This window comes from Xenopus tropicalis, chromosome 2 (assembly GCF_000004195.4).
Source record: "Xenopus tropicalis strain Nigerian chromosome 2, UCB_Xtro_10.0, whole genome shotgun sequence".
NCBI classification, from domain to species: Eukaryota; Metazoa; Chordata; class Amphibia; order Anura; family Pipidae; genus Xenopus; species Xenopus tropicalis.
Window position 1 is genome coordinate 93,687,017 of NC_030678.2, and position 24,551 is coordinate 93,711,567.

The 24,551-nt window shown below is 38.7% G+C and overlaps 1 protein-coding gene across 2 annotated transcripts in view; it reads right to left on the minus strand.

Moving 5' to 3' along the window:
- Positions 1–3,350: 3,350 nt before the first annotated feature.
- mmp28 (matrix metallopeptidase 28) overlaps positions 3,351–24,551 on the minus strand; it is a 36,805-nt gene continuing 15,604 nt past the window's right edge. The window contains exons 2-8 of one of the 2 annotated variants that reach the window (XM_012957449.3): positions 20,557–20,621; positions 18,320–18,477; positions 11,328–11,549; positions 10,405–10,647; positions 7,892–8,038; positions 6,754–6,921; positions 3,351–5,304 (exon numbers count right to left, since the gene is read on the minus strand). In XM_012957449.3, coding sequence (XP_012812903.2) covers positions 4,925–5,304; positions 6,754–6,921; positions 7,892–8,038; positions 10,405–10,647; positions 11,328–11,549; positions 18,320–18,477; positions 20,557–20,591 — 1,353 coding nt within the window. In that variant the 5' untranslated portion in view covers positions 20,592–20,621 and the 3' untranslated portion in view covers positions 3,351–4,924. The remainder of the gene's footprint in view (positions 5,305–6,753; positions 6,922–7,891; positions 8,039–10,404; positions 10,648–11,327; positions 11,550–18,319; positions 18,478–20,556; positions 20,622–24,551) is intronic. The other variant, XM_002933831.5, reaches the window with a different exon arrangement.

Below are 24,551 nucleotides of genomic sequence, written 5' to 3' on the forward strand. Positions count from 1 at the left end.
TATAAGGTACTGTTTTATTATTACAGAGAAAAAGGAAATCATTTGTAAAAATTCAAATTGGGAGATGGACTTCCTCCTAATTCAGAACTTTCTGGATAATGGGTTTCTAGATAATGGATCCAAGACCTGTATAAATGAATTGCACATACCTCATAAACAAAGCAGTTCTCCAGAGTTGCCTTTGAAGGATGTTATGGGACTGATAATGGTCTTATACACCCATGTTATGTATAGAGCTAGGGCACAGCTATGGTTCCTGCCCTGTGTTCCTGTCTGTGTTTGCCTTAATAACCAGTAAGACAAGGTACATCTGTGAAGATTCTCATTAATGGAAACAAAATCAATGTTTCTAATAGATATGTCAAATGATGTGTTTTCTGCTAGGAATCAAAAATTGATATGGAGTTAGTTTCCTAGGCATCATTAACTAAGGATTCAACAACTGGACTTCACTCCAGTTTAGAAGGTCACCAATGTGTTGATTTATATGATAATTCATAGTAATTTTTTATGTTGTTTTGCTGTGATTTTTTTAGCAGCTTATTACATAGCAAGGAAACCCAAACCAAAGCTGAGCTTCTGCAATTAAAACAATACTTATGAGTGGAAGAAGAAAGGTACACGGCCCCAGCTCACAGAGCAACCTCAGTTTTGATTATATTCATGCAGGATTGTAATTGGTTATGTCTGTAAGTCTGTATGTATGTAAGGGAGTTGTTTACCTTTAAGTTAACTTTTACCATGTTATAAAATTACCATTTCTAAGCAACTTTTTAATTGGTCTTTATTATTTATTTAGTATAGTTTTGAATCATGTGCCTCCTTCTGCCTCTTTCCAGCTTTCAAATAGGTGTCACTGACCCCAGCAGCCAAAAAGCTATTGGTCTGTGTGGCAACAGTTTTATTGTTTTTGTTACTTTTTATTACTTAATTCAGCTATTCAGGTCCTCTCCTATTCATATACCAGTATCTCATTCAAACCACTACCTAGTTGCTAAGGTAATTTGCACCCTAGCAACTAGATCATTTCTGAAACTCCAAACTGGTGAGCTGCTGAACAAAAAGTGAAATAATTGAAAAATAAAAATAATAAAAAAGACCAATTGTTTCAGAATATTACTCTTTAAATTATACTTAAAATTAACTCAAAGGCGAGCAACCTTTTTAAGGGAATTTTTCTTAAATGAAGCAATTTAGTCCTCCAAGTTCAATTTAAGGTCCCTTGTTGGCCTATGGATTTTATATACAGCTCTATATAAAACTATAATTTTTAAATAAACTCATCCTAAAAATACTTTGTATTTTAAATGATCAGCCCATAGCATGTAAAACTGTGGAGAGTACCAGCATAAATATTCATTTAGAAAGACCAAGACAATACATACTCAGTGCTAACACTAAGCTATGCCCTATTTCAAGAAAATAAAATTTCAACACAAAAGTTGGATAGGTTTTTTATTTTACAGTATCAGAGATAAGAACAGAATTTCATTTATTTGTGTATTGTGCATTGTGATTGCCAATAATATAAAAACCAACACATCGGACCAAAGCAAACACTGGAACAATTGTGCTCTCATGATGATTTGTTGTGCATTTCTGCTATTAACCCAGTAGAAGTCATGACAATGTAGGGTATATGGCAACAAAACTGATAGTGCACACCTGTACCAAAGAGAGCACAGAATAAACACAATCACGTTGTGCAATATGCTATTTACTTTATATAGAATTTACAATGTCAGTGTCTTAGTTCTTTTAAACAAAGCATGACAGACGCAGGGGTGATACTCCCAGCAGGTATACTTACACTATGGGCGGTGACACACGGGGAGATTAGTCGCCACGCGACAAATCTCTCTAGTCGCAGGCGATTAATCTCCCAGAAATGCCATACCACCAGCTAGAATGTAAATCACCGTTGGGATACGTGGTGCCGCGATTTGCCGAAGTTGACTTGAGAGGGAACTTCCCCGACTTCGGCAAAACGTGGAACCGCGTATGCCATGCCACTGGCGATTTACATTCTAGCCGGTGGGATGGCTACTAATCTCCCCGTATGTCACAGCCCTATACCAACACAATTGAGGAAATGGTTCTGTGATTTCAATTAAACTAGAGACACAAGCACACTTGGCCACATAGCTTCTAGATTTGATAAATTATTCTTTCCGTAACTGTTACTCTTTCTTGGTCTTATCTGTACACATGACTTTCTTATGTGTACATATAGCTGGCTATATTTATGTCTACCATTTACTGGTAGCTTTGTTCTTTATGCATAACCTTTAATTAACCACATAAATCAACGAACAGACATTGCGGGAGGACAGCTGGTTTGTGACTGGCTGTTCCATTGTCTGACATGTGCTGGCATTTCCTTAATGTATATTGTGCTTGTGTGAGCTACTCTGAATGCAGCTAAGGAACAAGCGGCAAGGTAAAAGAGCAGCAGACACATAGCTACCTGAACCGAGAAAGAATGTTACAAGGCAGAAGGTAAAGTTTGTAGATCTTGCAGTTAAACATTTACCAAGTTCAACCTTTGATCTGTGCTACAACAAAAACTTGGGCTCAGTGACAGAAATGCCTGCACTTGCCCCCAAAAGAACATTCAAGCTTCTATGTAGCTGTCAACTAACAACATGTTCTTAGATAATAAATTATGTCACTTTGGTCTTGATATCAGTTCAGAGGTTTCATCTGAGAAACAATTAGTTAATGTATGAAAAACCATGTCATTAAGTATGATAGGATCTCCTGTCTGGAACTTGGTATTCAGAAAACCCCACATTATGGGAATGCCATCACCAAGGCAGTATATTTCCTTTTTCTTTGTAATAATAAAACAGTATCTTGTGCTTAATTTCAACTGAGTTGCAAAAATTCATATTATTCTATTGTGTTTATTTCATGTTTACAAAAAGCCCCAGGTCTCAACCATTCCCATGATGGATGAACCTGTACTAAGCAGTGCTCTTAAAGGAACAGTAACACCAAAAAATGAAAGGGTATAAAAGTAACTAAAATATAATGTGCTGCTGCTCTGCACTGGTAAAAGTTGTGTGTTTACTTCAGAAAGTCTACTATAATGTATATAAATAAGCTGCTATGTAGCCATGGGGGCAGCCATTCAAAGGAGAAAAGGCACAGGCACATAGCAGATAACAGATAAAACACTATTGTATTCTACAGAGCTTATCTGTTATCTGCTATGTAACCTGTGCCTTTTCTCCTTTTTTCCAGCTTGAATGGCTGCCCCCGTGGCTACACAGAAGCTTATTATATAAATTATAGTAGGGTTTCTGTAGCAAACACCCCAGCTGTACCAGTGCAGGGCAACAGTGCATTATATTTTTATTACTTTAAAGCTCTTTCATTTTTTAGTGTTACTGTTCCTTTAACTGGGTCTGTTTGTTTAAAATGACCTATAAATCACCTGTAATCTTACTCATACATGGAGCTACCAAACACCAGGGTGACAAAACCCTTCAAATCATCCAATGTGCCAATGAGGTAAAATTGCAGGTGAATAGTAACTTGTTGATACCCCTGGATAACAACAGGTGTGTACTGTATATATAACACTTATATCAACTGCAAGACCCCTGACTACATTGGACTTTATAGGGGAGCTTTAAACGAAAAATTGGAAATCTCTTTCTCCTTTGTCCTCCTATAAGGTTATAACCCCCTTAAAAAAGGCTAGCAGGGGTTGTGGGCTTGCAAGCCAACGGACATTAAAGGTTTTTCATAAACAAAACTGCAGCATAGACCACCGACCAAACAGAATATTCAGCGAAACCCTAAACCTATGCCCAGAAACACAAACCACAAAACTGTGCCCACTAAAAACAAATCAGCAGGATTATTTTTGTATATGCCATAGCCCACAGTGAACTTTTTTGTCCAAAGTAAAAATGCATTTCCTACATTCCTTGCTGAACTTTATGTACAAGCCTATTAATAGAAATATCCCAATTTATATCTTTGTATTTAACAACAATGTTCAACTCACTCTACCACTAAATATATATGTCATATATCATATGGCTGACACATTTTATTTGTAAAGATATATTATCCCCCAACTTAAATCAGGTGAAGTTAGCAATGACATTTCACAGCTAACACTGTATAAAGTAAAATAGCCACACTATATAGTTTAACTGTATTTTACTGTACCAATGAGAGCACAGAATGTTGAGAATGTTGAGGAAAATGACTAGCTGATACATCTCCAGAGTGCAGTGCTATACTCACTTATACTCATACTGACCAAGGTTGTCCATAGTCTCCAGCGAATAATGGTCAGTGTATTAAATTGTATCTGAGCTTTCATTCGAGTGATAGGCTACTGCCACATGGGGCAGATTCTCGGTATCGGCAGGCTGAGAATCTGCCCCGTGTGGCACTACCCTTATGTCTTGTTTACTAATCCATTATCTTCTACTGCAGTGTTTGTTAAAGTGCAAGAAATGTTTAAAAATCTAGACAGTAGCGGGTGGACACCATTGCATTCCAGTTGAACCGTTGAAATGTTACTCTTCAGAATATTGTTAGTCCATGTGCATCTGATTCTTACAATACTAATCATGGCATAGACTTGGCAGATGGGAAGGCTAAGCCTATCTATCTTATCTATATCTATCTTAGGCAAATATCCAAGCTGAAGCCCATGTTCATATAAATATATTCTTTGCAATGCAAATGGACCATTCATTATCAAGTTTAAGATAATCAGATAATCAGAAGACTATACAAAAAGGAGTCTAGAAAACTATACAAATGCTTAGTTACTGAAACACTACATGACAAGGTCACCAGGATCCTTTAAAGTTGTCCCAGGTTTTTTCTTTGGTATGTCCTATATACAGAATTGAGCTTCCTAACATTGTGAATCCATTTGAACATTGTAGAAAAATCAGGTCTTATGCTTTTTACAACCAATCCAAGACAAATCTTCAGCCCACTTTCCAGAAGTAGTTACTTTTAGCTTGTTTTGGTCAAATATCCAGTATTTGTCACCTTTGAAAAAGTAGACAGCTCCATTAGGATGGGTCAGAACACTGTGACTGTTGGCTGGCACACCTTTCCAGTCTTGCAAGGTCCGTGGGTAGTAAGGTTCCACTGTTAGGGACTCTTCATTTACAACATAATATTTAGAGCCCTTGAAAATGACTAAGTGACCAAGAGGCTGAAAGTACAGTGCAGTGTCAGGACGACGAGGCAAACCGTTCATGCTGCATTTTTGAGGAAAACCTTCTTCTAAAATGGAATCTTTATACCTCCAACACCTTCCACCTGTCAAGTAATGTAAACAGATATTTTATAAAAATAGCCTTCACAAAAAAACAGTTATGACATTCCGTTTCTTATGTTTTTAATGTTTTCTAACGATATGCATTGTAAGATATCAAGCGCTATACAGCTATGCTGTTTCATTCCTGGAGATAAACAGAGCATAATACCATATGCTTTTGTAATACAACAATTAAATTTTGAAAGCAGCAGTATCACAAACACAAAACTGTATAAACAAGAATATAATTCAAATAATTCCTACCTGAACATAGGTTGTTAGAGAGCAGCTATTGCTTATGGTTTACAATAAATGCACATAGAAAAGGGTACAACATACAGATCCATTGAGGGAAGAAGATGTAAACCATGTTCTAAAGCACAGAATGGGACTAAAACAGACTTATTATAACAATTCCTAGAAAAACAATATAATAAATAAAATACCATGGCAGATAATCTGCCTCTTGGTCAGCTATAGGCAAATGAGCACAGGAGCATGCCTCTTAACACTTAATCACTGGGCAGAACAACAGAGCCTTTATTTTCTGAGAGCAGCTACAGTCGGGATTTGTTCCCATAGCATTTCTTCTTTTCCACATCAGTATAAGCAAATGGTATAAAGTCACACTTAAATACAGAGTGTCTGGTCACTCTATGGTATTCTTAATAGCTTCTGCTTATTTTTTATCCCATAATTAGAGAACACAACACAATGCGAAACAACCAATTATTTATTTCCTGATTTACCAGTCTGAATAAGGGCTATCCAACTGGAGGCCTGCAGGCCAGATGGGGCCCTCCAAGGTATATTACAGCATCTTACTCATTCATTATTACAGTAATGCATCTTTTCCAGATATGAAGTCCCTTCCATTGCTTAGAGCAGATATTAGACATGTAAGGCACTGAACAGTCAGGTGAGAATTGTTTAAATCTCTCTTTTTTGTGATCCAGCATTTGGTCAGGGACCCCCCATATCTCATAACAAGGTATTGATGTACCTAAGGAGCTACCAATGCTTCTTTCAGGAAAAAGTCCAATGTATTATGGTGAAGTTAAATTTTTCCATTTTTCAATGAAAGTGTGTGTTCTTGGCTTCTGTCATATTAATATGGCACACAGATCTAGGGAGAAGTCTGATCCCCCACATGCATTGCCTCTACTTTATGATCTATTTAATTCATATGGAGTTCGGTTTTCTCCCTTGTCTTGTATCATTTTAATATGGTGCAGGCCTAAGAAGGAAGCTGCTCCTCCATGGGCCATCCCTCATCTTTGTAGTCTATATAAGAAATAAGGATATTTTATAAAAAAAAACAAAAAAGAGCAGTTTCAAGCATTACCACAGTCTCCAGGTTTGGATTTGGGTGATTTAAAAAAAAACAACTAATTTTACTGTTCTCCATTCAGGCCTATCAAAGGTTACTAAGATATTAAACTAAACCTCACCTTTAAAGAAGTAGAATTTTCCATCAAAACCAGACACAACTGCAGCTTCAATATAAGAAGGGAGTTTCTTCCAGCGCATCTGAAGAGTTTGGGGTGGTGAGATTTTGCCATCCAATGAGACTGTCCAAAAGTGACGACCTTTAAAGATGTATAATGTATGTTTCAAATCTAGGAAAAAAGTGAAGAGTTAACTGTAGACAGATATGCAAAGAAACATTTTACCTAACAAAGGCCCTAGAACAGAGCCGCACGCAACCTAGATAAACATTGCTCTACCTATGAGTGAATCATTGCCGGCAGTTTACATAGATATATATATATATTAATAAGCGATGTATCAGCTGAATCATTTCTCTTGGAAATGTCACCTAAATAAACTCACTAATAAAATGTTAGCACTGTAGTTACTACTGCGTGTCTGGTTTGAGGGGCCTGGACTTGTTAGAGCCTGCTACTGACTAATGATCTTTATAAGATAAAACTTAAAGGGAAACTAAACCCCTAAACACTGCAGGTATCTTTAAAATACCTCACATAAAACATTTTAATATGCAGAACACAGTTTCATACCTGAACAACAGATTCCTGTTTTACTTTATTTGTTGATGGACATTGTGCAACATTTACTATATGTGTAGTCTGTAAGTTTTTCTATTAAAAATGTTCTAAAATATATGTAAATCCTCTAAAAACTGTCTGCAGTATAATGCAATTTAGTAGCTAATAATGTATTTTAGATCTATCTTTATATATCTGAACAAAAATCTACTTATTATTAAGTAGATGATTATTTTATTATGTTTTATAATAATTATAATTATAATAATTTTATAATAATTTGGGCTTTTTATCTTGGGAGAATTTGTAATGTAAATCTAAAACAGCCTGACTGTAGGAGTGCAGTATAAATGTATCTGCTATTCATGTCACTGCCATTTCTATACTTCTGTGCTATGCATCTAGCTGTGTTAGGGATCCCTAGATTTCATGGCTATAAAACAAGTATAGCAGGCTCACAAACCCACAGCTGTTAGCTACAATACCCAGCACCCATAGCCAGATTGCAGATAATCTTGGGAGGGTCGGATTACAGAATAGGCCCCACATAACCTTAATATCACAGGGTTGGCACTATTACCCCATGTGATGGCATCAAAGATAGAGTGGCAGTAGGAAGACTGTTTCATTCCTGAATTAGTATCTTCATGTGATTCTGGACTCCAATCCTGAAAAAAGGCAAATTGTTTTCCAGGGAGTTGCACAAGATTTCCACTAGGTGGCGCTCCTGAAATACAAACAATTTAAAATAAAGACAGCAGACAGGTACAGAATAAGAGGGTTTATAAATGCAGTTATACATTCTGTTATGTTGTTGTAGTGACAAAAAACATAAGCAAATCATAATAATGAGGTTTAATGAATATTATTAGAAAAAGTCTGTTGTAATTCAACTGGACCAAAACTGGTCTGCTGTTTTCATTTCAAAACTGTTTCATTTTGTTACATTTATATATGGCAAAGACACCATATTTTTGCATCAAAGTGTGACAGTGGACTTAAATAACAAATTGTTATTTTCCATGATATGAACCACTATTTATAGTTACTACCTGCACTAATACATTTTCATTGGTAGACTTATAAATACAACAGGCTACTATAAAATAGTTAATAGCAAAGTACATGCTATGTATTTACATAACTCAGGATATTACGGGTATTAGATCCCTTATATGGAAACCTGTTATCCAGAAAGCTCTGAATTACTGGAAGTCTATCTCCTGTAGATTCCATTTTAAACAAATAATTTCAATTTTAAAAATTATTTCCATTTTCTCTGTGAATTTTGTATTTGATCCTGTACATACATTGACAGAGCAGTCATCAGTGCCGGGCAGGCCAGCTGGGTGCTCTAGGCAACTCGACTGGCCATTTTACCATGTATGTGCATTGGCACACTTGTGTGAACGAGCGCACATGCACAGTGACAACACAGTTGCGACAATAATGAGGAGGCAGTAGGGAGACAAGGGCCTGGACTAGCCATGACCAATATAGCACAGACAAGCAATCCCCCCTTAGTTTCCCACACATAAACTAACTATTCATATAATTCAGTCAACTAGTGACCCGACTACATTTCTAGAATCATAAGGAGTCACAGAACTATATAGGCTTGTAGTTCCGCATAGTGATTAACCACACATATGTGTAGCTGAACTGTACAAATATTTGTCTGCCATTCTGCCCTGCTTCTTCACTAGTAAGAAGCTAGAAAATCTAACTGAAAGCACATTTCTCATGTTAGAATACTAGAAGTATATGAATAAATGACAGAATTTTAAAGGATAATCCCATGCACATGATATCAGTTAATTAGATCAGATTAGTGAGTGACTTGGATGAACACAGATGCACGTGGACTTATTTGCTAGTGATGAATAGATTCTAGCAGATATTCAGGCAAAATATTAAATGTTTACATGGTTTGTTAAATAAAAGAATCTTACTAGCTATCTTTAACAAGTAATACACAAGGTGTGTACTACAAGAATGGGCTAATTGTCTGGTGTAGCACTTTGTACAGTATGGTATGTACTTATAAACCTCTTGTAGTTTCTAGTGTTTGCCAAAGCTAAGATCTCAGTATTCCATAAATATGGACTTCAGCAAACTGTATATTTTCTGTGATTCATTCTTCAAATATGCAATTAATCAATGCTAACTAATGCAACACATTATAGAATATGTGTTTTGCTATTTTAACCTTACTGCCTGACAGCAGGGTCACTTTAAAAAAGCGCAAAAGGGACATTTGTTCATGGCACACCAGGACAGAAGGGCCCACCACCTTTCATCCACAACATTTAAATGTTATTTTTTTGTCCCAGAAATGCCAGGCCTCTTGTTTTAATCAGCTGAATGAGTTCTAACTTGTTCATAAAAATGTTATACAGTCAAACCAACATTTTCAGAGGTGCTAAAATAAAAGTAAAATCCGGGAAAGCATAAAATGGGGATACGTAAAATCTGTTTATTTGGTAAAAATGGTTTATACTACACTGAAATGCACTGAAATGTGAAGTGGCTGTAAAAAAAAACCAAACCCTCAAATCTGTGAAAATGTAAAATAGGGAATACATAAAATTGGGGTTTGACTCTACTAGTACAGGTGTAGGATCCCTTATCCGGAAATGCAGAAAGTTCTGAATTACGGAAAGGCCTCTCCCATAGACTCCATTATTAGCAAATAATTCTAATTTTTAAAAATGATTTCCTTTTTCTCTGTTAAAATAACAGAACCTTGTACTTGATCCAAACTAAGATATAATTAATCCTTATTGGATGCAAAATAATCCTGTTAGGTTTAAATGATGTTTAAATGATTTTTTAGTAGGTTTAAGGTATGGAGGTCCAAATTATGAAAAGATCCCTTATCCAGAAAGCCCCAGGTCCCGAGCATTCTGGATAGCTCCTATACCTGTACTTTCAAAAGCACAGAGCAAGGGCACATGCCCTGATCAGATATCAGGTCTGCAAGGCTTTCAGTACTAGGAAGCTGAAACTTGTGCTAAAGAACACAACAAATGTAATCTATAACATCAGCAGTTAAAACAAAAAATGCAGGTATGACATTATTCAAATACATACCGTACAAATTTTGGATGGCCAGGACATCATCAAAGTTCAGTACATAGTCTTTATTCAGTTTCTTGTAGTAAGGGGACATCAGGGCATTTTTGAAGGGAGAATGCTGAAGTCCCAAAGTATGTCCGATCTCATGTGCCAATACAACAAACAGGTTTTGGCCTTTACCATTCAATGACCAGTGCTCAGCACTGTCAAAATGGGCCTCCCCCCGTCTGGGGAAAAAAGCATGTGCCAGGGCACCACCTGCAAAATATACCATCATAGAACTTATGCAGGGATGGAAGAAAGCACAATTTATGAGGATTAAATCTGGCAAGAGTTTAAGGAGACGACATGGGAAATGGAAAAGCAAAAAACTACCTCAAGAAACAGTCAGAAAGCACTGAACACTGATTGCAAACTAAGGCACGTTGCACATGCCTAAACTGAAAGCTCCATACTGGGAACTTGTCTGGTCTTGCGGCTCATTTAGCAAAGTGTTTGTATTATCCATGATAGGGAGGAAATGTGGTACTCTGCTTACAACATTCTGCATGATTCCAAAGTGGAATGGTTGTGCCAATTCGAAGTCTAGCCTCCCTCTTTTAGGGACTCAGTACTTATATCTGTGTATAGCACGTAGAAAATTTGGTCCAGCATTTAGGAATAAATCAATTGTTTATATTCTAGAGTTGATAAAAAAAAGAAAGAGAATTTACACTTTGTTAAATATTTTTTGTGACCACATGGAAATACCTTAAAAAGTTAACAAGAATTTTTTTGTCAAAATGGTTATGTCATAGAAAAACAAAGTACAAGCTAAGAGCAACATCATTGTTATCTAGAGATAAAAATGCCATAAATGGGATGTCGCTGCTTTTGATAACTGCTCAATCAAGAAGTTATAAAAAAAGAACCATTAACAGGAATTAATAGTTCAGTACCTGGTCCATCAAAAGCGTTTCCAGCACCATCATTGTGATCCCCATGAAAGAATGCCAAACGGATGTCTGCAGGGTCTCTTAGAGCCTCAGAAAATGTCAGAGAGGAAACATTGCTCCACAACTGGAACGCTGCTTTTACCGCCTGCCTGACCTGATGCTGGGATAAGTACCAGGGCCAGTTGACAATCTGATAAGTTAAATGTTGCTTGTACCATTTCTTACCTGTAAAATAAAGGAGACTAGTTTCATACAGGTCATAGTTCTGTGACAAGCATCCATGTTTTGATAAGTCTGGTCTCCTGGACCCCCTTGGTGGGGGTCTGCCAACTAGTAAATGGGGCCCAATAAAAAAAGCCCCTTGCATGCATGGCCATGTTCTTCTGAGATGGCATACGTATGAATATTGTCACAAGTGTTTTGTCAGAATGTGTGATCCAAAACTTAGGAAACATAAATAAGATGTACAGATGCCTCTTTTTGGCCTCAGGTATATGCACCAGTTCATTCAATCTGCAAAGGATTTAATTTGCTCTTTATAAATATGCTGCACTTACAGGTAAAGACATAATAAGATATATAAGATATATATCTGCTAAAGCCTTCTGTACATGCTGGGTCAAACACTGTTCACATAATTTCCATATTCTACTAAAGGTTCCCTTTATATAATCTTCTACATGTCGGCCTACATTCCTAGTCTTTTGATCAAAGGCCATTAGCTGTTTGATTCATAGATTCATTAAAAAATGAAGCTCAGGTTGGCATACTTGAACTCTTAGTGCACATTAATGACAGCAACATGTCAAGGCAGCTGGAGACAAAGCCAATAATTGTTCTTTGTCTGCCCAACACAACAGGCTGACTATGAAGCAGGGAGAGTTCGATCTCAAGCTGACAAATAATAACTGGAACAATACTGTGTTAAAGAAATATCCAGTGTTTATTGTGTCTGATGAATAAAAGTCATAAGGTTAGAGTTTAGTGATCACAGATTAAGATCCCAAATGATTATTAATTATATCTTGTACATTTAAACCATAGAATGGGGAACTGAGGAACTGATTTATGATTAAGCAGAAACCATATTATTGTGATTATGAATTTGGTTTAGTAGTAGCTTAAAGCTGTTGCTGGTTACATTAGATTGGGCCATATCTGGTTACAGTTACCAATCTGATGGCAGCATCAGAAAAGAGATGGATTATGTTGTAACCTGCGACTAGGGCTCTCATTACCTCATGTATCAGTTTGTTTGTAAATTATGTACACATATGTACAGCACTGTGAAATATATTGGTGCTTTAAAAATAAATGTAATAATAATAAACAGATGATACATGTTTCTATTCAAAGAAAATATTTAAAATAACCTTTCAGCTACAGGTATGGGATCCGGAAACCCATTATCCAGAAAGTTCTGAACTATGGGAAGGCCATCTCCCATAGACTCCATAATAAGCAAATAATTCAAATTTTTAAAAACAATTTCCCTTTTCTCTGTAATAATAAAAAACACCTTGTACTTGATCCCAACTAAGGTATAATTAATCCTTATTGGAGGAACGCAATCCTATTGGATTCATTTTATGTTTAATGATTTTTTAGTAGACTTAAGGTATGGAGAGCCAAATTACGAAATATCCCTTATCCGACAAACCCCGGTCCCGAGTATTCTGGATAACAGGTCCCATACCTATATATTACAAATATAGCACATTGTTTCCATATGCAAAGCCCTCGTTATAATGTTAAAATCACAGTGTAAAATTGGTAAAGCTTATTATTAACTGGAGCCAGGCTGTACTAAATATAAAAACATCCCTGTTGGGTTAATATCAGGACCCATAACCAGCTGCACTGCCCTATCTGAATCTAGTCAATGACTTTAAGTTCTACAACCAAAATTCTCTTATTTTGCCAAATAACACCTACAGTATTTTTTGTATGTCTTAGTCATCAAACTTAGAATATAATTTATTGGAAACCGCAGGGACAGGAACACACTGAAATACCAAGCACACCAGTTTAAACACAAAAAAAAGACAAGGAACATCTCAGCAAGTACATGAAATATGGCATATTTTGTACTGGAAGAATGATCTCATCACTAACACTCATGTCAAAGCAAGCTCAGATACAGCCGTTTCACACCCACCAACTGGGAATCAGCCAGATTTGCAGGGAATAAGAGGCAGAAGATTGTTTAGAGAAGCCAAGCTCTAGCAGTTACTAAATTGCAAAACGATTGCCTTTTTGACTGCTATTAGTTATTCCTACTAGAAAGGCACTGACTAATGGGCAAATTTATCAAAGTAAATTAGAAATTACAGTTTACCACAGAAAAATTCACCCACTCTCTATTTATTCCTATGAGATTTTTAGGAGGGTGCAGGGGCAAGATGGCTGGTTGGGTTTCCTAGGGTGCCCGGTCAGCTTGGCCCAACCCTTGCTCTAATTGAACACTTTAAAAAATCTGCCCCTAAGTATTGGTGGAGAGAGAATGCACTGTACAATAAGTATGTAAAAATCAACCACAAAGAAAACTAAGCAACAGTTTTCTTTGTGGAGTAATGAAAATCTGAGATATTTTACAGCTCCTGCTTATACACACTATGGCCACCAAGCAGACTGTACAGCTCTGCATTTGGCATACAAGTAAGAGGGCCCTCTCTTTCAGGATTCTGTGTGATCTAAATAAAACATGTTAGGACACACATCCCTGTGATTATTTCATTACATTCAGATATTAATCTGTGGAATAAATATGAGTACATTGTTCTTTTTCTACCTGCTAAAGTCACAGCAAAATTGATTGGATAGACCTATGTTTGCCTGTAACATCTTTATGCTTATGGCTCAATAACACCTGGGATCTGTTGAAAAGCCTTAAATAAAATTCTTTGCATTTTTTGTGTGTTTGTAAGCCCTGGGCTGTGACTCTCCTCATTTAAACACTGGCTGTTAAGGATTTCACTGGGTAGATTTGCATGTAAAGTAAACAGTTCATGGAAAGCTAGTAACCTACAATGACCTTAAAGACCATAGACTACTTTAGTGTTTGCTATACATGCTAAAATGTCAGACCTCAAAAGAAGAGAACAATAGTGCTTATGGGTATTACCATAATCTTTTAGGATTGATTCTTTAAGCTGCCTCTACACAAACAAACAAAAAATTTTTTGTGAAAAGTAATTTTTTGGAGTATCGTTCAGAGTTCATGTCATGCGTATCAAGAGATAAGAATTACTACAGAGTGATTTACTACATCTTTAACATGCGGCACATCAGCATTTGTTGTTTTGCAACTATCAGCATCCTACAGCAGCTGATATCTAGTTAGTATCTATCTAAATTACAGACACAGTAGGAGGATAGTAAAGCTGGCCATACACGCACCGATACTATCGTACGAAACCTTGTTTCGTACGATATTCGGTGCGTGTATGGCATGTCGGCGAGTCGACCGATATCGCAGGAAGCTCCGGTTAAAAGATTTTGATCGGGCGCCATAGAAGGCGTCTGACCAAAATCTGCCGTCAGGGCTGAATCGGCAGAAGGAGGTAGAAATCCTATTGTTTCTACCTCCATATCTGCCTGTTTCACCCCTGATGGTATGTGGCAGATCTGACAATGTTTCGTGCGACTGATGGTCGCACGAAACATCGTCAGATCGCCACGTGTGTGGCCACCTTTAGTGCTGTAGTTTAAAGAGGTTGTTACTGCCAAGTGCCTGTTCTGAGTGAGATCTTATGCCAGTTCCCCAAGACGTGTTTTTTTTTAGGAAAATGTAGTGATGGCATTCCGAATGTAAGTAGAAATGGGTAGAAGTGGATGGTGTTACCAGGCAGTGCAGGAGGTGCAGGAGAATGAAGGGCTTTGAAGGTCACAAGAAGATGTTTATAGGTTATTCTTTGTTTTATAAGAAGGCATGATACTGATATCTGAAGTGGAGGGGCCTGTACTCTATTGGATGAGACCTCTGGTAGCAGTAATTAAATACAGACTGTTGTGTGAAGAGATGGGAGCTAGGAAAGCCAGTTAGAAGTAAGTTGCAGTAGTTTAGATGGGATTGGCTGAGAGCATGCATGAGGTGGTCATACATTTCAGCAGCAAATTCAGGTCCTTCAGATGAATTTGGCAGTTTATCTGCCTATGTATGGCCACCCCCCAACTGGCCTAGTCAACTATCTGGCCTAAAAGTGGGCAGATGTGAATCGGGCAGGTTTGATTTTGCCGGGGACCACATCGGCTCATTGATGTGGTCCTTACTCCAACAGGTCCTACTCCTGTTGTTGTATTTCAATATCACCTACCCTAACTTGACTTGACTATTGTGTCAGACAAGGTGAGGGAGGAGTCATAGATGATCAGTTCAGCTTTTGTTCGGATGAGTTTACAGATAATATTGAAAGCCAAATGAGCAGATGAGGCCTCCCAAAGACAGCATTTTTAGAGAGAATAACAACTAGCCAAGTACAGAACTTTGTGTGATCCCTAAATTAAGTGGGACTGGTGGTGATTTATTAGAATAAGAGACAGAGAGTGATTGGTTAGCAAGGTAAAGAGTGCCAAAATGATGGATACCATGTTCATGCTGAATTTGCATAGTAATTCTGCAATGTGCAATCCTATAGCTATCATGAGACCCTTTGATTTACCCTGTCACCCTGACCTTCTTCTACATTACCAGAAGTCTCAGTATGGCATTTTCTTTCTGGCACAGGACAAACCTATATGTTTATAGTATAAAGGCGAGTGTGAGTGGTTTTCCAACACCTCATTACATTTCCATCCCCTTGAATGGGCAAGATCTGTGCTATTGCTTTAACATAAATATATTATGACATGAGTTAATGGGCTTTGAATTGAAAGCATAAAAGTTTTATGCTTCCTTTAATAAATATTACAGAACACATAATTAGGTTTAAACTAAAATCCGATTATGAAAAATATTTTAATCTTATTATTGCTTCATACATTTCTGTTTTCTTTTTTCTGTTTGAAGAAGAGACAAGATCTGTGCATGTTTTACATTCTTTCCAGTGTAGCCTGAATGGCAGATTGAAAGCTTATTTCAAGAGGATCCCCCCAGGCTAATTGCCCTTTAACAGACAAACATTTCAGGCACTGCAGATCTCAGACTGCTGAATCCTATGGTTAAGATAAATACATAACTATGTAGTGAAGTGTGTGAATAATTGTGAAAAACAACAACAAATTTCCTTCTACCAAACTAGTGCATAATGATAACCACATTACCAGTATATGGTGGGGAAGAACTGCAATTTTCACGACCACTCTAAAGTAAAGTGTGGTTGAGGCTTTCCCTCTAGGCATTGAGGCATCTATTGTACATGAACATTTTCTGGTCGTATTTCAAGTTGTTGTATAGTCTGGAGAACCCTGCAGCAGGAAACAAGTTTGGAACCCTGTTTCCTGAAGAAATGAATTTCTATTTTTAGGAGTTGGTTCACATTGCATTCCATACAATATATTAATTAGAGTCCAGACTGATTATTTTTCTAGGAACAGGGTCGGACTGGGACACCAGGAAAATACCAAGTGGGCCCCGGCCCTGGTGGGTCCCAGCGGCTCAGATCCGACCCTGTTGGCGCTTTCCCTGGCCGCCGATATCCTCCCCTGATACATTCACATATGCGCATTCAGGGGAGGATGTCGGGTGGAGGCCCCTGCGGGGGGGGGGGGGTAGGGGTGCAATCCACTATGTGTCCCCCCCTCTTGCCAGTTCTTTGCACCATTTTGCACATTTTCATCACAAAATTTTGCAACCATTACTAGGCAAAAATGATGCTATAATACAGACATCTGCATTATTATGAGTATTATGCAGATGAAGCATGGGTGTTCTCATTGGAACAAAGCAAAAGGGAACCCTGAGTTTGTCAGTGGCCTTGCTCCCAAGTCAAAAGTATTGACACCAGATGCTACACTGGCAAAAGGCTAGCATTATCTGTTTGGTGTTTCACCATACAAATGTGCACATCTTATGTAATTCTGTACCAGGACACACATTTTTAAGGGCAGATGTTCTATATGTGATTACTAAGCTGAAAGTCTAACTAACCAGTGAATAATAGCCAACCCAACACATCAATGAAAGAAAGACACTGAAGAAGTTATAGGAGGTCACTTTAATTATTTAAACAATGCAAGGGGTTATAAACCCCTAAATGCAGCCCTACCTCTGATGACTGAAACACTCTTCCACATTCAGCCACTCAAGGTGCCCTGCACAGCTCCGTGACAGCTGGCCTTATAAGAAAATATGGCTTTTGATGCAGAATTACATTAGACAATAAAAGCTTTAGGACATCAGAGATACCATTTTCCCAAGATTTTGTTGTGCTCAAGCGGAGTGCCAGCTCTGGTGTGCCTAGACATCTGGTGATGTCCATTTTCTTTTGTAATTCTGCATTAAAACCCATATTTTCTATATATTTATATTCATTCATTTTTTTAAATTTGTGCTGCCTTACTGGTTGGTTGGAGTGTAATTTAAAATATCAACCACAGAGCCTTATTTAATCTTAAACGTAGGATGTATGACCCAAATGTATCTGTCCCCCTCTAGGCGACAGGTTAAGGCTACTAAGTTTTATTTAGTAAATGAAACAAGCCTATAGCACCCATTGGCATACAATTAACAGAAAGTTCAAGCAAAAACTCTGGAACTCCAGAGAACACAACATACACAGGCAGCAAGCAAAACTGTCAGATCTATCATAAGCTTCTTTTTATACAGTATACCCCAGTCCAGTAACCCATAGCAACCAACCATTAAAACTAATAATAGATAAGTGCTAATTGGTTACTTTGTGAAATGCCCCATGTTGTTTTGCCTTTAAGCTGCATTTATGTTGTTAGCTGATACTACAAACTTGATACTGAACAGCAACATTACTTTAGCTGCCAGTCTTTATTTAAGATAAACACCAATATCTTTACTTACTTTTGGAAATGGATTCACTTACTTTTGGAAATGTAACGTTTCTTGCGTTGTTGACGGTGACTTTTGACCAGTTCTAGCGATTCATCATCTTTCATGCCACATCGAGGCTGTATCATCTGTTTTACTGTAGAGAAGTCCAGATCTCCACTGACAGGCAGGTGTGACAGCCACTGAAACTCTCTGCAATAAAACATTCTGATAGCATCAATACAGCCAGTCATCTGAACAAAATAATGAAAACACCTTAAAATAAACAAATATATGTAGCAATTTCATTGTGTTTCTGTTCTTTCTATTTCTGTAATGGATGCATTTTACACTTCATTCATTACAGCTTATCACCTATTTGTACAAAGGGGTATGCTTTATATTAATTGTGTGACAACCATATATGTGATAGCCAAGTAACCTGTCACAGAACTACCGGTACTTTACCAGGGGCACAAACAGCTGACTTTAAAAACAAATTCCCGTGGTGCCATGGTTATGTTTTTCATGATCTAATGGATCACCTCCCCATCTTCTGTTAATATGTAACTGCCTTACTTGATAGATTCTGCTTTACAAGTACTCCTCCTTTCTCCCAGAATAATATCTGTATTTTAAATCTATTGCAAGAAAATAACAAGTGATTCTTCAGTGATGCATTTATTGAATTGACTGAACAACATGGTGGCCATCCTAGAAAGTTTGGGACCTGGATAAGTAGTATTTATGTGTAGCCTATATGTGAAGTATTATGTCCACGGTGCTGCTTGGCTATAAATTATGATAGGGTTTGTTAACACTTAAAAAAAAGAAACACTTAAGAAAAAAATGCTTTAGTAAATAACGGGAAACACTGAAAAACTTGGGAAAAAAAAGTCCACTTTTGTATAAATGAAAAACAAATCAAACTTAGGGGCAGAAAATGCTTACTTAAATTCCTGTGCCCCCAACTTTTTAGTTTAATAAGTATGCTTTATATATGGTTTTTGCAACCATGCAGGAAACAGATATAGGATATAATGAAATGTGGGATGCTTAAAACGCACTGTACAAGCAATAAAGTACAGCGTTCTTGTTGTTCCTGTCAGTAAGTTTGCATGCAAGGTTGATTTACCCACCTCACCCATAAATCTGGAGAAAACAAAAGAAAGAACGAACATGGGTAAAACATGGTCTTATAAGTGGCAGAGCCAGAACTTTGGGGTAGGTAGAAGCTTGAACACATGTCACTGCTGCCTTCTCTCTAGCAGTACTATTACTATTGCACACCCAGTGCTTTTTGCAGGTAAGCTAGCACAGCCAAAGAGTTTGAGGAGAAAGTGGTTCAAGTGATTACAGGTCCAGGGGTGTGGAGGCAAGTAGATAGGGAGCAGGCACTTCTGGCCCAGCTTTGTCAGCAATGTATGGGGCCTTATGCTGCAGAATATGGTGAAATTTAGGGTTAACACTCTCTGGTTAGGTTATATAGAGTATGAAACACAAAAATCTAAAACATATCTTCTAAAACTGGCCATACACTAAAAGATCTGCTCATTTGATGAGATGTGAAACCACTGTGGTACTGGGGGGCAGGGCTTTAAACGATCATGTAAATGTGATTTCAGTGGTAAAGCTGGATACATTTACACCAGTTTGACAGATATCTTTGTTCAATATGGACACATACAGGGAGAACTAAATTGCCCTGATCCAAACCAGATTACTACATGGGTCAGATGGCCTTCAATGTAGAGGCCTTAATATTTATAGGGACCTAGGAAAAAATGTGGAAAATGATTAAATATAAAGGAAAATAAGCAAATAAATAAATGACACCCCACCCCCATTGGCACACGTTTCCCCCTGTTTCACGTATTCATTAATTTTGAAACCTAAGATGAATTTCACCAGCTGTTGGTTTTAGTTTAGTCAGACCATAATACTCATGTATAAGGAGCCCTGTCCAATTGCTTTTTTCTCTCTCTAGAGATTTCATGAAATACAGTATATGCTTTTAAGATACTGTGTGGAATTATGAATATTCATCTTGTAAACCCTTTTTATTTATCTTGAATCTATTCTATATATCACTCTAATCTATCTATTTTATATATCAAATGTCATATTTTGTCTACAAAAACGTTTCATCTATTTTTAAGATACCAATAACACAGCTATTAATGTTGTTCTTTCTATCTGTCTCACTCTCTGAGAGAAACATTTTCAAAACCCAGGCATTAAAAAAGATGTCAAGTTCAGTTAAGTTAAAGATGATTAAAGAAGCATAGTTACAGGAGACAGACAAAGCAGGGATCTGGAAGAAGCATGGATTCTCTGAAGATATCTCCAGCTGCCAGCTGTAGCAAATGAAAAGAGGCGGGAAGGTGAAACTGAGGCCTAAAGCATGAAATTGATTTTTACAAGCAAAGAATGAGAAGACCCATGGGAACATTTTTATAAAATCAGCCAAAAAAAATCTTCTTTTAGACTATTACACTATAGGCCTGATTCACTAAAGTGCGATAAAAATGATCGCACGCTTTTTTTCGGTAAAAAAGACGCGATAATTAGCGCGCGATTCACTACAGCATTACCACATGCGATGTCGCCATTTTCGCATGCGGTATTTATCGCGCTAGTTTTACTGCATGCGTTAATTTCCGTGCTGAAAAGAATACGATCGCATGATTCACTATAACTTTTGCACGCTAAATATCGCATTCGGCTATGCGAAAATTAACACCTACTACAGGCAGGCGAAAAATTATAGAAAAGTACAATAAAATATGGACTTACAGTGTTATTTATTAAAGTATGTGTCTTTTTACTCAATTTCACTAAAGTCTTGGCATGTATGGAATTTCGCTACTAATATACAGTACTATATAGCGGTAAAAATTTAGTCGCGATATTATACAGTACAATAGTGGTAAATATTTAGTCGCACAAAATACATTACTAGGTATATGTTGGCGATTTGTCGCGACTTCGTAATCACGCGCGACTTGCGGCCATTTTGAGGCGATTTTTGACATGTGCGACTTGTGGCCATTTTGTGTCATTGAGCCTGCTGTCACCACACTGAGAGCATCATGCCTGGGGTGTCAGAGCTGCTAATGGAGGAGAGGCACTACATTATAGAGTTCCTCCTGCGCTCAGGGTATGACAGGCTGCCGCTGGGGCTATCCATGAGAGGAAGAGGGCTATCCTGCGCAACCTAATAGCTGTTGTTGTGAGGGGCCCCGTTATTTAGGATGGTGGCCCTCTGTGTATGAATGTATATATATATATATGTATAATAGATTTAAATAACATCTTGCAATACTGTCTCACAGAACTCAATATCGACATCACGCCTCTCCTCCCTCCGGAGGCTCAACCCCAGGCAGACCTGGCTCAAGGACCTGCCCAGGCCCCAGAGGCCCCAGGACAAAGCCAGGCCCTAGGACCCAGCAAGGCCCCAGGACCAAGCCAGGCCCCAGGACCCAGCAAGGCCCCAGGACAGAGCAAGGGCTCAGGACCCAGCAAGGCCTCAGGACTGAGCCAGGCCCCCGTGGCCCCAGAGGATGAGGAGGCAGAGGAGGCCCCCGAGGCCGAGGAGGCCATGGAGGCCCCGGACACCCCCCCCTTTACTCCTCCCCCTGTTTGAGCCCACTTTCCCTGGCCCTTGGGTTCCCCCCCAGCCCCCCGGATGCCAGCCACCAGGTTCTCCTGCCGAGGAAGGCCCACAACATCGGTCCATGCAGGAGGACCTGGACAATATGAGGGCTGAGCTGGCCCAGCTCCGGGGGGAAGTTGCTGAACTCAGGAGGGACTTTGAGGAACTCAAGGGCAGCAAGCCCTACGTTTTCCCCCCCCCTTTTTTATTTTAAGTAAAAGTTTTTAGTTTTATACTTTTGAACAGAGTAATGTGTCATTATTTATCCTTCATTGATATGGTATTCTATACTTTCATGTAGTTTCCCCTACACTCTTACATTTATCAGTAACAGCATCATATGCTATATGGGTTAACAGTATCTAGTAGAATTAAGTCTAAAACAACTGGACTTCTCTGAGTTTTTCTCGAAAACGTTTCACCACTCATCCGAGTGGCTTCTTCAGTTCAAATGACTGGTAGGGAATTCCCCGGTATTTAAACTCTTGATGGTAGTAGAGTCACAGACATCCAATCACAATGGTTCCATTGAACTTGTTCAGTTAGGTGTTAGCTGAAACTGACAGGTGTAAGAAGGTATGATCCAATCACAATGGTACCAAGATTCTCATTGATGAAGGTGTTAATCCTTCAAAGTACATGACTGGAAGTGTGAACTGTTGTGAAACTGCCAGGGTAAGGATGTCAACGCGCCATTGTATGTTGGTGACAAGCGGTGTCTCAGGCCCCCTCCTCTGTTCAGGGATGGTTTTTCCAGGTTGGCATAAATGGCCTCTTTCACACCTCTTTCAAACCATCTGTCCTCTCGGTCCAAAATATGCACGTTACTGTCCTCAAAAGAGTGACCTTTTTCTTTGAGGTGTAGATAGACCGCTGAGTCTTGTCCTGAGGAGTTTGCCCGCCTATGTTGGGCCATTCTCTTACAGAGAGGTTGTTTTGTCTCCCCAATGTATAAGTCTGAGCACTCTTCACTACACTGGACAGCATAGACCACATTACTTTTCATGTGCTTGGGTGTTGGGTCTTTCGGGTGCACCAGCTTCTGTCTCAGGGTGTTGCTGGGTTTGAAAAACACAGGAATGCGATGTTTGTTGAAAATTCTCCTAAGTTTTTCTGATGTTCCAGCAACATATGGAATGACTATGTTGTTTCGCCTGCTGTGTTCCTCCCTTCTGTTTGTAGGTCTGGTCTTTCTGTTGGTCTTTGATTTGGTTTTGATGAAGGCCCAGTCTGGGTACCCACAAGTTTTCAGAGCTCCTTTTAGATGTTTATATTCTTTCTCCTTGGCCTCTGCATTGGATGCCACAGTTTCAGCCCGATGATGTAGAGTTTATGTTCCAAAGGGTGGTGGGAATCAAACAGCAAGTACTGGTCTGTGTGGGTGGGTTTCCTCTATACTTCAATATCCAGGTCCCTCCCCTCTTTGATAACTATAGCACAGTCCAAAAAAGCCAGTTTGCTGTCTTTCACATCTTCCCTTGTGAACGTGATGTTTTTGTCCACCGAGTTTATGTGTTTGGTGAAGGCTGGAACCTCGCGTTCTTTAATTTTGACCCAGGTGTCATCCACATATCTGAACCAATGACTTGGTGTTGTTCCCTTGAAGGTGTCCAGGGCTTTCTTTTCCACTTCTTCCATGTAAAGGTTCGCTACAATTGGAGACACAGGCGAACCCATGGCACAGCCATGTTTTTGTCTATAGAAAACTTCCTTGTGCTTGAAGTAAGTGGTATTGAGACATAGGTCCAGTAAGGAACAAACTTGTTCTGGGGTCAGCTTTGTTCTGCTGCTGAGGGTGGTGTCTTGTTTCAGCCGTTTCCTCACTGTATCAATTGCCTCGGCAGTGGGTATGCATGTGAACAGAGATGTTACGTCATAGGACACCATCATTGTATCATCGATCTCCAGCTTTAACTCCTTCACTTTTTTGACAAAGTCCATGGAGTTCTGAATGTGGTGTACTGTGTTTCCAACTAAGGGGGCTAAGATGTTGGCCACGTATTTAGCAATGTTATAAGTCACACAGTTAATGCTGCTGACAATTGGCCTCAAAGGGGCTCCTTCTTTGTGTATTTTTGGGAGTCCATATAGGCATGGAGTGGCTTCGCCTGGGTAAAGGCGACGGTACAAAGCTGGACTGATGACCTTTTCCTTCTCAAGGTGCTGCAAGCAGTCTATAACCTTCTTCTTGTAGTTGCTTGTTGGATCTCTCTTGAGTTGCTCATATGTGTCTGAATCGTTGAGCAGTGTGGACACTTTGGCATGGTAGTCTGATGTATTCAGTACCACTGTACACCTTCCTTTATCTGCTGGCAGGATGGTGACACTTGAGTCCTTGGCAAGTGATGTCAGAGCCCTCCTCTCTTGCAGACTTAGATTGGAAGGGGGAGCTTTAGCATTAGCTAGGGCTGCTGATACTTTTAACCGGATGTTTTCACAACCTGGAAAAACCATCCCTGAACAGAGGAGGGGGCCTGAGACACCGCTTGTCACCAACATACAATGGCGCGTTGACATCCTTACCCCGGCAGTTTCACAACAGTTCACACTTCCAGTCATGTACTTTGAAGGATTAACACCTTCATCAATGAGAATCTTGGTACCATTGTGATTGGATCATACCTTCTTA